Source organism: Lycium ferocissimum, chromosome 8 (genome assembly GCF_029784015.1).
Source record: "Lycium ferocissimum isolate CSIRO_LF1 chromosome 8, AGI_CSIRO_Lferr_CH_V1, whole genome shotgun sequence".
NCBI classification, from domain to species: Eukaryota; Viridiplantae; Streptophyta; class Magnoliopsida; order Solanales; family Solanaceae; genus Lycium; species Lycium ferocissimum.
In genome coordinates this window covers 30,189,971-30,203,163 of record NC_081349.1, presented here as the reverse complement: position 1 = coordinate 30,203,163, position 13,193 = coordinate 30,189,971, and the positions used below count along the sequence as shown (strand labels likewise).

Sequence of the window (13,193 nt, the reverse complement as noted above, 5' to 3'; positions counted from 1 at the left end):
CTTTTAATAATGCTTTTTTTTTTCAACGGTTTTAGAATTTAATCGATGGAAGGGGCAAAGTTGGCAAATTGCGGTTTTCTCTTTTTTTTTTTTTTTTTTTTTTTTTTTGTGGGTTTTTACGGAGTATCCGATATCCGTTTGAGCCCGACTGATCCTGCCTATAAAAAGTGTCACTTCAGAAGTAAAACACTCCCTGACGACGACTCTGTTGCCAAAGCTCAATTTCAACCTTTGGTGGTAATAAGTGTTATTACTAAAGTTCTCCTACAAACAAGAATGAAGTTTATTTGACCTGAATCTTATTAATTTTCATTTTTGAAAGGACTAAATATGTACCAAATTAACTATCCAGTTTTTTCTTTTAATTTTTGTCCCTGAGTAATGAACAAGTAAGTCACATATCGATCATTTTACTTTAAGGAGAACAATTATTGATGGGCCAAACATACTCCATAACTCCACTTGGTAAGCCTTACAATCTAAAACAAACGAAACATGAAAGCTTTATAAGAACACATCTTCAGCATTTGTGAGTAAGTTTCTTCAGTCACACAACTTTTGGGGCGATACACAGTAACCGTGTCGACTTGTTTTATGGAAAACACAGTTTTACAAAACAGACAGAAATCCCGAAAATGATTTAAGTACTTTCTTTGACAACAGTTTACAGTTTCAAAACTTTATAAAACTTATTGTATATGAATTTATTCTCAAGCTTTGTAAAAATGCATATTTTTTACTACCATCTAAATAATGAATAGTAAGGCCAATGAGAGTGCTCAATTTGAGAGTCCAACGTTAGACACAAAGTTCCACAGACCTTGGCTCCATTGCCCACACAATGCTTGTTAAATTGAACAGATTTAAATTATTTACCACCCAACATAAATCTTTAGTTCTACACCACCCTCCAGGGAATACAAGCAATTCAAGAGAACTACTTTGTAAACGAATCGTGTAATGACTATTGTGTAAATGGTACAATATCCTAGTAACCAAAAGAGACCAGATCTTCTACATTCTAGTATCTGCTTCATCATACCGACTAACATTCTCACCGGAAGCTTTTCTGGTAAAGCTTTTCATAACAATAAATAGAGACGCCTTCTTGAATTGGGTGTCAACCTCATTTCAACCGTCCCATAAGATCGATCTCACTTACGCCGAAGTATAGCATCACTTGCTCGGGGTACCAAGCAACAAAGTGCACAGAGATTCTTGGCAGAGGCAGCTGATCCACTTTGATCCTTGTGCCTTATCCACAGATGCAGGAAAATGGCTTCTGCTCCTATAAAACAATCTATGAACATCTACCAATACGTGTGACTATGTACTTTCCTTTCTCTAGATCATATATAGTCTTCAATTGTGGCTTTCTCCACTTTGACACATACCATGCTGTGAACATCACCAAAATGAAAAAGGCAAAGAAGAGAAGCAAAATAAGAGAGTCCTCACTGAACATATTTGCAAACCACCCAGAATGCTCTTTGTCCAGCTCAGCCGTGCTCTGCAAGATGAATGCTCCCAATGCCCAATCAAGTGGAATATTTTCAACTTGATTAGCATATCCAATCCTGCTCAAACACATACTTGAATTAGGTGGGATAGTCAAATATTTTACAAATTCTATGCTTTTCTTCGAAGAAATTTGGAAGTAAAATGTATAAATTTTACGCTTTACCGGAATTTCATTTCCTTTTTGCTTTCTTCTTCTTCTTTTCTTTTTTTTTTTTTTTTTTTTTTTTTTTTTTTGTGAGAATGGTAACAATATTGCTTTCTTCTTTATTTCTCTCCTTTCTGTTGACTCCTACTTTTTTCTTCTCATCTCGTGTTTTTCAGTAAATTCTAACTACTATTACCTTTATGAAAGAAGAAAGGAGAGACGAACCTCGAGCATAAGATACTTAACCATGACTCCATTTTTAAAACTTGGAAAGCTAAAAATGTGAAGAGCAGACGGCAGTATGTTTCCTCTTTCTTTTTATGTCAAGCACATAGCAACAAGTATCGAAAAGGAAACTAAAGAAAAAGGAAATCAAACTCTGTAAGTACCTATCATCATCCAAAGCAATTCCAAGACTATCATGAAGTAATGCCAATATATACGCTGAAGAGAAGCAATAACGATGCAAATCCTCCTCTTGAAGGGAGTGGTACTTGCTTTTCAACCTTGACCAGTCCTCTTCGCAAAAACTTTTTCCAGCAGCCATAAGATCAGAAAGAAAAGCTTTTTGTGGCAAACCAAAAAACTGTTCAGAAAGATTTGGGAGGAAAAATTACAAAAAGAAACATTTTTAGCACATCAAAAGCAAGATCTCAAGCCATAAGTAACACAACAGAATACTGACTTCTATCAACACATAGGTATAGTCACAATATGAATGCGCACCTTGGAAGTGTGGAAAAAATTTTCCGTAGCCAAAAAATTTCCCTGGAGCTTTGGCATAAAAGTTGACCCAATGTAGCAGCTTTTATAAGGGCAACTCTCTGCATTATGCAAGAAGAAGAGCTTCATTCAGTGGTTTCAACTGAAAGAAACTCCCGACTAGAATTAAGTACACAATTAACATTGCATATTTTCTTTTACAGGTAAAAGGAAAAGCAAACCTCTGCCTTTCTGCAACAGTGATAGTGAGGCAGACCTGCACTCTGAGAAGTTACCGCTGGGATACAGTCCTGCATTCTTATCCGCAAAACTACTGGGGGAGAGCTTCAATGACCTTATATTGTGTGTATATCCTCTAGGAGAACAAGGATCCATCAGCTTAACACTTTGAGCAGCTGCATTGATGGAAACAGAAAACAAATTTGTGAACATTAATATTTTGACTTGCAGAACCATGAGAACTGATGCCTTATTTAACCCCAAAAAAAAAAAAAAAAAAAAAAAACACAGAACTGATGCATCAGTCCACGTTGGAAGCAGGATAGCAACTAAAGCCATGCTAACTTTGGTGTTCCTCAAAAACGTCGCTTGAATAGCGTAAGAAATCACTTCAGAATGACGAAAAAATTAAATACAAAAGGCGTATATCATTTGCCTTAGTTTTCCCAATTCCTTTGTTTTTTTTTTCCTTTTATTTATATGCTTTTTATGAGGAAACAGCATATTTAATTTGGGAGTTTAAAGGAGTAAAAAGCTCGAGCATACAGCAAATTTCACTAAATTATTTACAATAATGGACAAACATAATGAACCAACGCCAACAACAACAACATACCCAGTGAATCCCACAACGTGGGGTCTGGGGAGGGTAGAGTGTATGCAGACCTTACCCCTACCTTAGGTAGGGAGGCTGTTTCCGGAAGACCCTCGGCTCAAGAAAAAGCATAGGAAAGGTCAGATACGGGCAAACAATTCAAAGCAATTATGAAAATGAAAACAATGAAAGTAAATAAGCCATGATAAACCAACAGATACTCGCAGAAATCAAGGGACAAGAAACTATAGAGCAATACAACTACTCGTAAGAAAGGATAAACGCGACTACCTACTAGCCTTCTACCCTAATATGAGTCCTCCATACCCTCCTATCTAAGGTCATGTCCTCAGTATGAACCAACGCCCCAAACACAAAATAAAAATTAAAAGGTTCAAAAAGAAATCAAAAGAACCGCTATCAGAAGCTCTCAATCTTAAACCGAATATCTATGTTTTCATCCCGTGAGAGTTAGAAAGATGTCTAAGATGTAACAAGAGAATCAAATACTATCAAACCATGAAGTAGTTGAAGTTCATGTAATAAAGGAAAGGAGATTCTAACATTACCTTGATCTTGGCCCCTCGCAACAAGGGACTCCAAGAGTAAGTCAAATGCTACGTTCTGCAAAACATCACAAGCAATGAAATCTTAACATATAGCTATAGATGTTTCATAGATATTAAAAAGGGCATGAGGACAATTAATACCAAGTCAGAATACCCATGCAATACAACTTCAAAATGCATATGACGAGAAGATCAAATTCAGTGTTATCATATTATCTTGTGCTGACTAATTCTGCCGTGAAATCTTGGTTCTCTCATTAATGTTTTTCTAATGACCGAGAAATAATCAGGTCCAGTTGGGGTGGGCGGTGTTCCTAATAACTTTGAATTAACAGCTCCCAATTTCACAACATTTAGCTCATAGTGCAGAATACAGTCACTTATTTGATCATGTACTCACCAATGATACCTAGGGTTATAGAATAAAATGATTTGCAGTGATCATGATAAAAAGCTGACTAAAAGAAACAAAAGTTACCTGACCAAATTGAAGCAAGCTGTGACTGTAGATCTTGTAGGTAAAGTTTCTGAATTTAATCGTACGAGAATATTCTTGGGGCATAGGCTCATTAGAAACAAAAGTCACCTGAATAGATTATACAGCAACGATTATAGTAACATATCATACTCTCATACCATCATGGAGTTGCATCACGCAAACTGATAAAAATAATTTTAAATGCAGAGAAACCATAAGACGGGCCCGATCCATTTCAGATAACAAGAGCACCAGGAATTGAATAAGCCGAAACACTCCCAAGATAGTAATAAATTGAATTTTCAAAATGATGAGATCAACCTGGGCAGATGCACCACCAAGTTCAATTATTCCAGTTGTTTGCAAAGGATCACTACCAAGAGTTCCAAGGGCATAATTAGCAATAACCCAGGCATATAAACCCTCATCAGATCCTACAATCAATAAAATATGATGAAATGAGCAACTAATGAAGTCTAATATAAAGAAAATGGGTAGTGGCTGGCAACATGAATCAACACAAAATCAAATGCAGAAAAACATGAAACATTTTTTATCCCGGAGAAATGGTAAGATTATAAATGTAGCACCAAGAAGATGCTGTCAAAAGTATTTACAAAGCGCCAGAAGCGTACCCTACTATCTTAAAAGGATTTTATGAGATCTATCACTGCTTCAGCATAATTAACATAGCTTTCTGAGAAACAGTATTATCACACACAAAATTTTGAACTCAACGTACTGCTACCATTTTGCTTCAATCTCCAAAGGATTGGACATATTTTTAGTTCAGAACAAACAGACTTATATAAGTATATACAGCTCAACAAAGTAGTTTAAATCAAAATATGACCGGGTCTGCTATATGAATCGTCTGCATACATTCCACTCTAGTTCAGCACTCCATATAGTAGTTAAACATATTTTTTTTAAAATAAAAATAAAAAAAATAGTAGACAAACTTTTTCATTTGTATTTGCATAATATTGGCATGAGATAAATTTAAATGGATTAACATGATCAGTGAGGATTGAGGACTCATATAGCCGACCCCAACTTGTTTGGGATTAAAGCACAGTTGTTGTTGTAGCAATTAAACTTTTTTACCCTGGCCTTCAACCTACCCACAACTTTCCTCTTTTAACTGTGATATGTTTTTTTTCTTTATGACAAGGGAATCCGCAGCCGCTACCTTTGGGTGTGCACAGGCCACATAGGAGAGGTAACCCGCACTAGGCAAGCCCCGTGCAACGAGCTTGACCCAGAAGGTAAATCCCCTACTATCGTAGGCGGTAACTGTGATATGTTTTTACAAAATCATATAGGCAGAGTATACATAACTACACCACAAAGATAAAAATAATGTGTCAAACCTCATACCAAAATACCAATTAAAATTGTCAACTGTAACTTAAAAAAACGAACATTCAAATCGACTTGATCATAAAAAATGCAAAATACACTACATTGTATAAACAACTTAATACATCACTTGTACCTGAAATAACAGAAGCCCAATCATCCTTAAACTTAAAACCCGAATCCCTAAGTACCCCTCGACAAACTTCTAGAATCTTCTCCTGAACATCCAAATCCAACAACCTCATTCCAGCAGTAGCCATTAACCTAATCTCAGTTTCACTCCAATATTCCTTAGGTACCTTTTTCTTCCCAAATTCAACCAACTTGATCACCGATTCACTAGCCATTTCCGGGTCCAATTCATAACTGGATAACCCGGGATTCACCCTCATTGAAACCAAACCTTTATCCCCAAAATCAAACACAGGTACACCACCATCCCTTACCTCGTACTCAAACACATGAATCCTCGTACCTGTACTTCCTCCATCAATCACAATCCCATATTTCTTAACCACAGAAAACCTAATTTTACTCGAAAACACGAAAACGTAACATATGAAAGCGATAACAAACACTATAGAAGTGTAACATATGATGTTTCTGTTCGATTTAGAATTGTTTCGATTAGGGCTTCGATTTGAAGATCTGTTGGGTCGATATTGAAATTTGGCCGAATCCATTGTATTAGAAGTAGTAGTAATAGGATTATTATTATTTAATTTACGGGCATTGGATCGGCGCATCAAAAATTGGGAATATATGAACCATATGATAAAATGAATAGCAATTTTGCATATGAATTTAGGGTTTTTTTTTTTTTTTTGATCGGAGATTTGAGAGGGCTGATCCGGTTTGGGCCCTCTCTTCTCCGGTAACCGGTTTTTGAGACGGTTTTTTTTTTTTTGTTAGGTGGACCGTTGCCGGTTCAATAGGTTCCGGCAATAGAGAGATGTGAGGTTTGTGGAGAAAGAAAATGGAAAGGAAAGTGAATTGAATTTGACTTTTATTGTTCTTTTGGGTGAAATTAAAATTGACTTTGCGTCAATAACAAACATGATCCCTAATCTCTCACATTAGGTTCAAAATAGTCTCCTATAGCGGTTTTTGATTCTTTAAATTTGTCTTTTAAAATTAAAAAAAAAAGCTAATCAGCATCGGATATTTATCGAATTTTGATTGTTAAATGTAAATTGAAATGCAGTAATAGAATATAACAGGAACTTACATTTGAAAGTAATAAATTTTTATGACTTATGTTATTTTTCGTCTGTTTCAAGGGTCTGGTGCAATTTTTTAAGATGTAATTTTATTATTTTTAGTTTATTTTTTTGTTTGGTGTAGTTTTTTATGTTGCGATTCTTTGAAATTTTGATAAAGATTTCTAGTGTTTCTGGTTTAATTTTTTATCACGGTTCTAGTTAAATATAACAATCAAAGTTTGATAAATATTTGACGGAGACAAAAAAAAAAATGTTCATCTTTTTATCAAACTCAAAGAGCCAAAACTACTCCGTTGAGACTTAAAGGACTATTTTGTATGCACTATCAAAGATAAGTAGGGCTGGGCATAAACACCAAACAATCGGATCGAATCGAATTAATTCGATTGTTCGGTTTCGGTTTTTTGGTTCGGTTATAATTTTTTTGTTTTATAATAAACTCGGTGTTCGGTTCCGGGTCATCGGTTGTTCTGTATTTCGGTTTAACCAAAGAGTTACTAAAGAAATTTCCTGGAGTTATTAAAGAAATTGCCTATGTTGAGTTCATACTGAAATAATTACTATCTTTAGGAGTTTGACATAATCATTTGTCACATGTTATGCTTTTGTTATACGTCCATTACCTATCAAAAAGCGTGATGCATTTGTTAAGTTTCTATCATAAGGAGGAGCAGAAAAATATTCATATATCATCCATTCTCTCATTTTGCAACCTTTGTTTATACTAGAGAAAGAATATGGCTGTCCAGTACAATAGGCTGTGTGTTTGAATAAGGTTGTCAATGAATATGACTAAGATATATTCACTAAGGTACTGCTTTTACTATGATGCTTCTTTTATTAGGAATTTTGGTTGCTATAAATGTCTTGTTTTATTGGGTTGGTTACAGTTTTGTATTTCAGTTTTCTATAAATGCCTATTAAGTTCATGTGAAAATTGAATTCCGGGGAATTGAAATAGCCCATTTTGAATTAAAAAACATAAAATAGCTCATTTTTAATTAAAATGAAAGTCTATTTTACAAGCAGAAAATAACCCATTTCAGGCCCATGCCAAAAAATAAAACGAATTAGAAAAATCGAACCGAACTAATTTGGTTCGGTGTTTGGTGTCCACTTTCAAAAAATCGAATCGAAGTTTGAAATACCGAACCGAAAAACCGAACGCCCAGCCCTAAAGATAAGCAGAGGTTTTTGACATTTTACATTTTATTTTTCACAACCTTTTTCTTCCAACTATTTACCTTTTCACACTTAATAACAATAGGGACTCAGAAAAGGGAAGAAAAAAGAGAGAGAGAAGGACAATTGTGAGAATGAAATGAATTGTGTTATTTATAAGATTTTTGTCAATGTCACACTCAATTACTTTAGTTTAAGCTATTACTTGGCACAAGTAGAATGGTTACAACAACATTATTGCAGAAGGTGACCTAAGTTGCTAGTGGATCACGTCAATAAGCTCAATCAAACACCTTTGAAATTAGCCACACAATAACTACAGGGAGTTCAACCAGGTCGTAGAAAAGCTTGCTTCCCCGAGTCATAATCTCGCAGTTACATAATTCTTCACTAACAACAGTAATCCCCCTTCACAAATTAGAGGACTTATGACACTTGGCACAGGAAATACTTCAGCTATGCGCATAGCTGACAAGAAGAAGTCTGACATATTTTTGAATCTCGTTAAATCAAAGGAGCCTTTTTATTAACTTTATACTAAATGCATTTACCTATCACAGTGTACTCAAGGTAGCTTTTTCTATCCTTTCATGCATTTACCTCATCTCAGTGGAATGAAACAATATCAGATACTTGTCCACATCCTTGCTAACACATGTATCACTAAATAATACTAAATTGATAAAATATTAGATCCATCCTAGCATCAGATATAATATCTCGACCTAAATTATCCACTACAGTTTACAAGTTCATCATGCTCATTAAAATAACATAATGTTCGTGACACAATAAAGGAAGAATCTCATGTATCAACATTAAAATGCGAAGTGTTATCCGCTTTCCAAATAAACCACGTAATAGACTACGTACACAAACAAATTCAAAAGTTCCATTGGTTCAGCTTCAAAATCTATTTAAAGTTTTTGTTAAAATTAATTTTTTAATGATTAAAATTAATTATGTCACGGACTAGCATCGGAAATCATTAATTAAATTCATCTAAAAATATATTTTAATGATTAAAAATCAATCTAAATTGAATGTGTTAAAACTTTATTGGCAGTGACTACACTTGAAAAAAAATGATTAGCTTCCTCAAATCTCTAAATTATCCACTTTTTAAAGTTTTGTCATTAAAATAACATAATGTTCGTGACACAATGGTGTTAAAATGGAGTGTTATCCGCTTTTTAATAATATACTACGTACACAGACAAATTCAAAACTTGTCTACAATACCAGCAAATTAATTATGTCACGGACTAGCAAAATCATTAATTAAATTCATCTACAAATATATTCTTAACTCAATCCATCTAAATTGAATGTGTTAAAACTTTATTGGCAGTGACTACACTTGAAAAAAAATGATTAGCTTCCTCAAATCTCTTTTTATTTTTAAATTTTGTTTTGGAATGTAAATGGTGTTGTGAACTGTAACCGTTAATCATACGGTGAAAGTTTGTAAATATTTATCTGTCTCGGGTATTTATATCAAATTATATAAATTTATTATAGTTAATTAATTTAATAAGATAAAAATACATATTAATTAACCACGATTAAGTGTTAAAAATCTATATGCATATACATGTTATATATTTATTGATTTAGTATAAATAACGAATGCAGATAAATTTTAACCAATAAATATTTGGGTAAAGATACCTTCCTTGAGACTTGAGTAGCAAAGAAGGCAATGGAAATCTTCTAACTTGAACTTGAAAGATCATTCTTTTTCACTTTATATGTTCACCAGAAGTTTGCCCTCATCTTTTTTACCTCTTGCAATGTATCAAGCTTGAACCTTTACATATCTTTTGGTTTTCATTTTTCACTTTCGGCTGTGGCACTTTGACAGTTGGCTATGACAATAGCCACTCTAGACAATGGGAAAATTTTATTCGAATAATTTACTTCAAATTAATAAATACATGACATATATCTTTCTTTGTATCCAAAAGTTCAAAATTGTTAAATTGAGTATATCATAATATTATATTTACATATATAATTTTTAAAGTGTTTTACGCTAAAGTTCAAATAGCTCAAATTTACATTTTTATTAATAAAGCTATACGTAAAGTATAAACAAAGAGGTAATACACATTGAAAATTTGCGTTCCTTTAGTTTTTTTTTTTATATATATTAAATACATATTGATTAATCAAAATTAACAAGTGTCATAGTTAAATGATTTGATAAATTCAAATATAAAGGTTTTAGATTGCATTCTTATGATTGTTTGGAGACGTGTTAAATACTGAATGGTACTTTCAGTTTGTTCCTGACCGTTCGTTTTTCTCTCTTTATAATATATACTCTGTTACTACTCTTTTCTCTACAACTAAACTACAATCATCAATGGCTGTTGTCAAAGCCATAAACTCCATTACATCTCCCATTCATACAACAAGAATTACCAAACTAACAATTTTTACAGCCCCCACATGGTTTCAGTCTAAACCAAAATTTCAACTACTCAGAAGCAAAAATGTTGGACTATTTCTAGCTAAGTCTAGTGCAAAGCCAAATGCAAATCAAGAAAATGCAGCAGATGAAGACTTGTTAAATGAACCTAGTTCAAATATCCAACCACAACCCACTTCAAATCAAGCTCTATCCTCCTCAATTTCCTCATTTTCAAGGGGTTTAGTGTTTGATTTGGGACAAAAAGATTCTTGGGACAGCTCTGAAATTGGTTCACCTGTGGTGAAAAGGTACTCAAGGAATAATGTCTCATAAATTCTTAATGATTGCTACTCCCCATGTCCATTTTACTTGTCATGTTTTTATTTGTATGTCAAAATAGTAACTAAATGTGTAATTTGACTAAATTATCCTTATTTAATTTTTTTTATCTCAATTTAATACTGCTCTTTTTCCCTGCATTAATCTCTCCACATTCATTGAGTAAGAATAAAAATGAAAATTAATAATTAATTATATCTTAATTTTTTAAAATGACAACTATTTTGAACTACCTACTTTTACTAATTGGGACAACTAAAATGGAGAGGAGGGAGTACAATTTTCTCTCTTTCTCCATTTCAAGAAAATAGGCAGAAGCACCTTATTTATGACAGTGCAAAACCACTTTAACTAAAAAAAAAAAAGGTAAGAAAGTCTATTCCTATATGAATACGACTAAAAATCATATTTTGATATGAATTAAATAAACTAACAAATATCATATTCTAAACAATTTGGATTTCCTGTTTTAACTTTGAATTAATCTTTAACAGGTACCTTAGTGATGAGGAAGAGAGATGGTATATGTGGTACCATGGGAGGTCTAATGGTGGTAAAGAGTCAATTGGTTTGGCTGTTTCTAGCAATGGGGTCCACTGGGAAAGGGGTGAAATGGCAGCTAAATTGAGTGATGATGTGGGATTAGTGATGAATTGTGGTGATAATTGGTGGGGTTTTGATACACAAAGTATTAGGCCATGTGAGGTAGTGATTATGTCAAGTGCTAAAGTAAGAGCAAATAGTTCTGTCTATTGGCTTTACTATACTGGTTTTGGTTCTGAAAAGATTGAATTTTTAGACAGTTCTTTAGATTTCAGTTTAGAAAATCCAGAAAGAATGCAATGTGAGGGTGAAAATGGAAAGTTTTTTAAGTCCTTGCCTGGATTAGCAATGAGCCAAGATGGTAGACATTGGGCAAGAATTGAAGGAGAACATCATTCTGGTGCTTTATTTGATGTTGGTTTAGATGGTGAATGGGATTCTTTGTTCATAGCCTCACCAAAGGTAGTTTTTCATAGTAATGGTGATTTAAGAATGTATTACCATTCATATGATGTCGAAAAAGGGAACTTTGCGATTGGCTTAGCAAGGTCAAGAGATGGAATGAAATGGTTAAAATTAGGGAAGATCATAGGAGGAGGAGGAATTGGTGCTTTTGATGAACTAGGAGTGTTGAATCCACACGTTGTACGAAATCGAAAAGATGGGAAATATTTGATGGTTTATGAAGGTGTGGATGCAAATGGGAACAGAAGTATTGGGATGGCGATATCTTCAGATGGATTAAAGGGATGGAGAAGAGTTCAAGAAAATCCAGTGTTGAAGAAATGTGAAGAAGAGAGGTGGGATAGTGAAGGGGTGGGATCACCATATCTTGTTCAGATGGATGGTGATGAAGATCATGAATGGAGATTATATTATAGAGGGATTGGGAACAATGGAAGAACTGGGATTGGTATGGCAGTGTCTCAAGGAAATGAATTCCAGAGTTTTAAAAGGTGGACAGGGTTTCATTTCTGAGGCATGTGGCATTATAATGTGAGTCATATTTTTGGTTTTGGGTACTGAATTAATTTAAATACTGATAAATCATGCAAACATCTCATTCCTTATTTGTAGTTTCCCCTTTCTTTTATTTTTATAAAGAAAAGTGGTGTCCGGGTCAGCCTGCTCGCCTCGACTATTTCAACGGGCACCTGTTACTTTCCATCAGTACATGTACCGGTTAACTGTATCCACTCAAAACTTAAGCAAATAGAAAGAAATCACTTAGTATTTCATGCCTTGTTTATACTAGTAGATGTTCTTAGGTGTATGAGTTTAAACAGTTAAAGCAAGGTCTGTATTCTGGAGCTTGTCAACTGACTTGCTAACAAAAGTTCTAGCTTTCTTAGAAGTCAGTTTGTTAAATATTGGCTTTGATCAGACGCTATAGAAATCATTTACAATGTGAGTCAAATTTTTGGCTTTCTGTACTGAATTCATATGCATACTGATAACTGCAATGATCTCATGCCTATTTTTCAATTGATGTCCTTTAGGTGTATATCCATTTTCAGATTTACTTTTTAACAGTGAAAGCAAATGTCTGTATTCTGGTAGTATAACAAAATTTCTAACTGTCTTGAACTTTGGTACATTTCAATTGAGTTGTTAAATTTTTGTTTTTTTATCAAACACTATAAATCACTAAAAAGTTTCCGGAATATGATGACCATTCTACTAATAGCAGACACTGGAATAATGGTTAAAACATTACTGTGTCTGGATTGGAGGTTGATTGCCGCAGATTAAATATATTTATTTTAGGAAAAGAGTCCTGCCTTTGTACTTGCGAAAATGTCTAACTTTGTCCTCTGTAAGAAGTTTGACTCATCCATGTACTCGTCGTCATTATAATTTTGGCTTGAAATTTGCTCT

At 33.9% G+C, this 13,193-nt stretch overlaps 2 protein-coding genes across 3 annotated transcripts; one reads left to right on the top strand and one right to left on the bottom strand.

Moving 5' to 3' along the window:
- Positions 1–830: 830 nt before the first annotated feature.
- On the bottom strand, positions 831–6,663 carry LOC132067947 (probable apyrase 6). Of its 2 annotated transcripts, XM_059461371.1 has the most exons (9): positions 5,749–6,663; positions 4,572–4,684; positions 4,251–4,358; positions 3,773–3,827; positions 2,611–2,784; positions 2,393–2,490; positions 2,056–2,252; positions 1,459–1,577; positions 831–1,288 (listed from the first exon to the last, which is right to left on the bottom strand). In XM_059461371.1, exons 1-9 carry the CDS (start codon positions 6,356–6,358, stop codon positions 1,155–1,157), a joined length of 1,608 nt encoding a protein of 535 aa, XP_059317354.1. In that variant the 5' UTR covers positions 6,359–6,663; the 3' UTR covers positions 831–1,154. The 2 variants fall into 2 exon arrangements, with proteins under 2 accessions (XP_059317354.1, XP_059317353.1); XM_059461370.1 differs by having other exon boundaries at positions 831–1,577; positions 5,749–6,661.
- A 3,620-nt stretch (positions 6,664–10,283) lies between these two features.
- On the top strand, positions 10,284–12,669 carry LOC132067946 (uncharacterized). Its single transcript, XM_059461369.1, has 2 exons — positions 10,284–10,741; positions 11,267–12,669. The coding sequence occupies exons 1-2, from the start codon at positions 10,386–10,388 to the stop codon at positions 12,291–12,293; spliced, it is 1,383 nt and encodes a 460-aa protein (XP_059317352.1). The 5' UTR covers positions 10,284–10,385; the 3' UTR covers positions 12,294–12,669.
- The last annotated feature ends 524 nt before the right edge of the window (positions 12,670–13,193 follow it).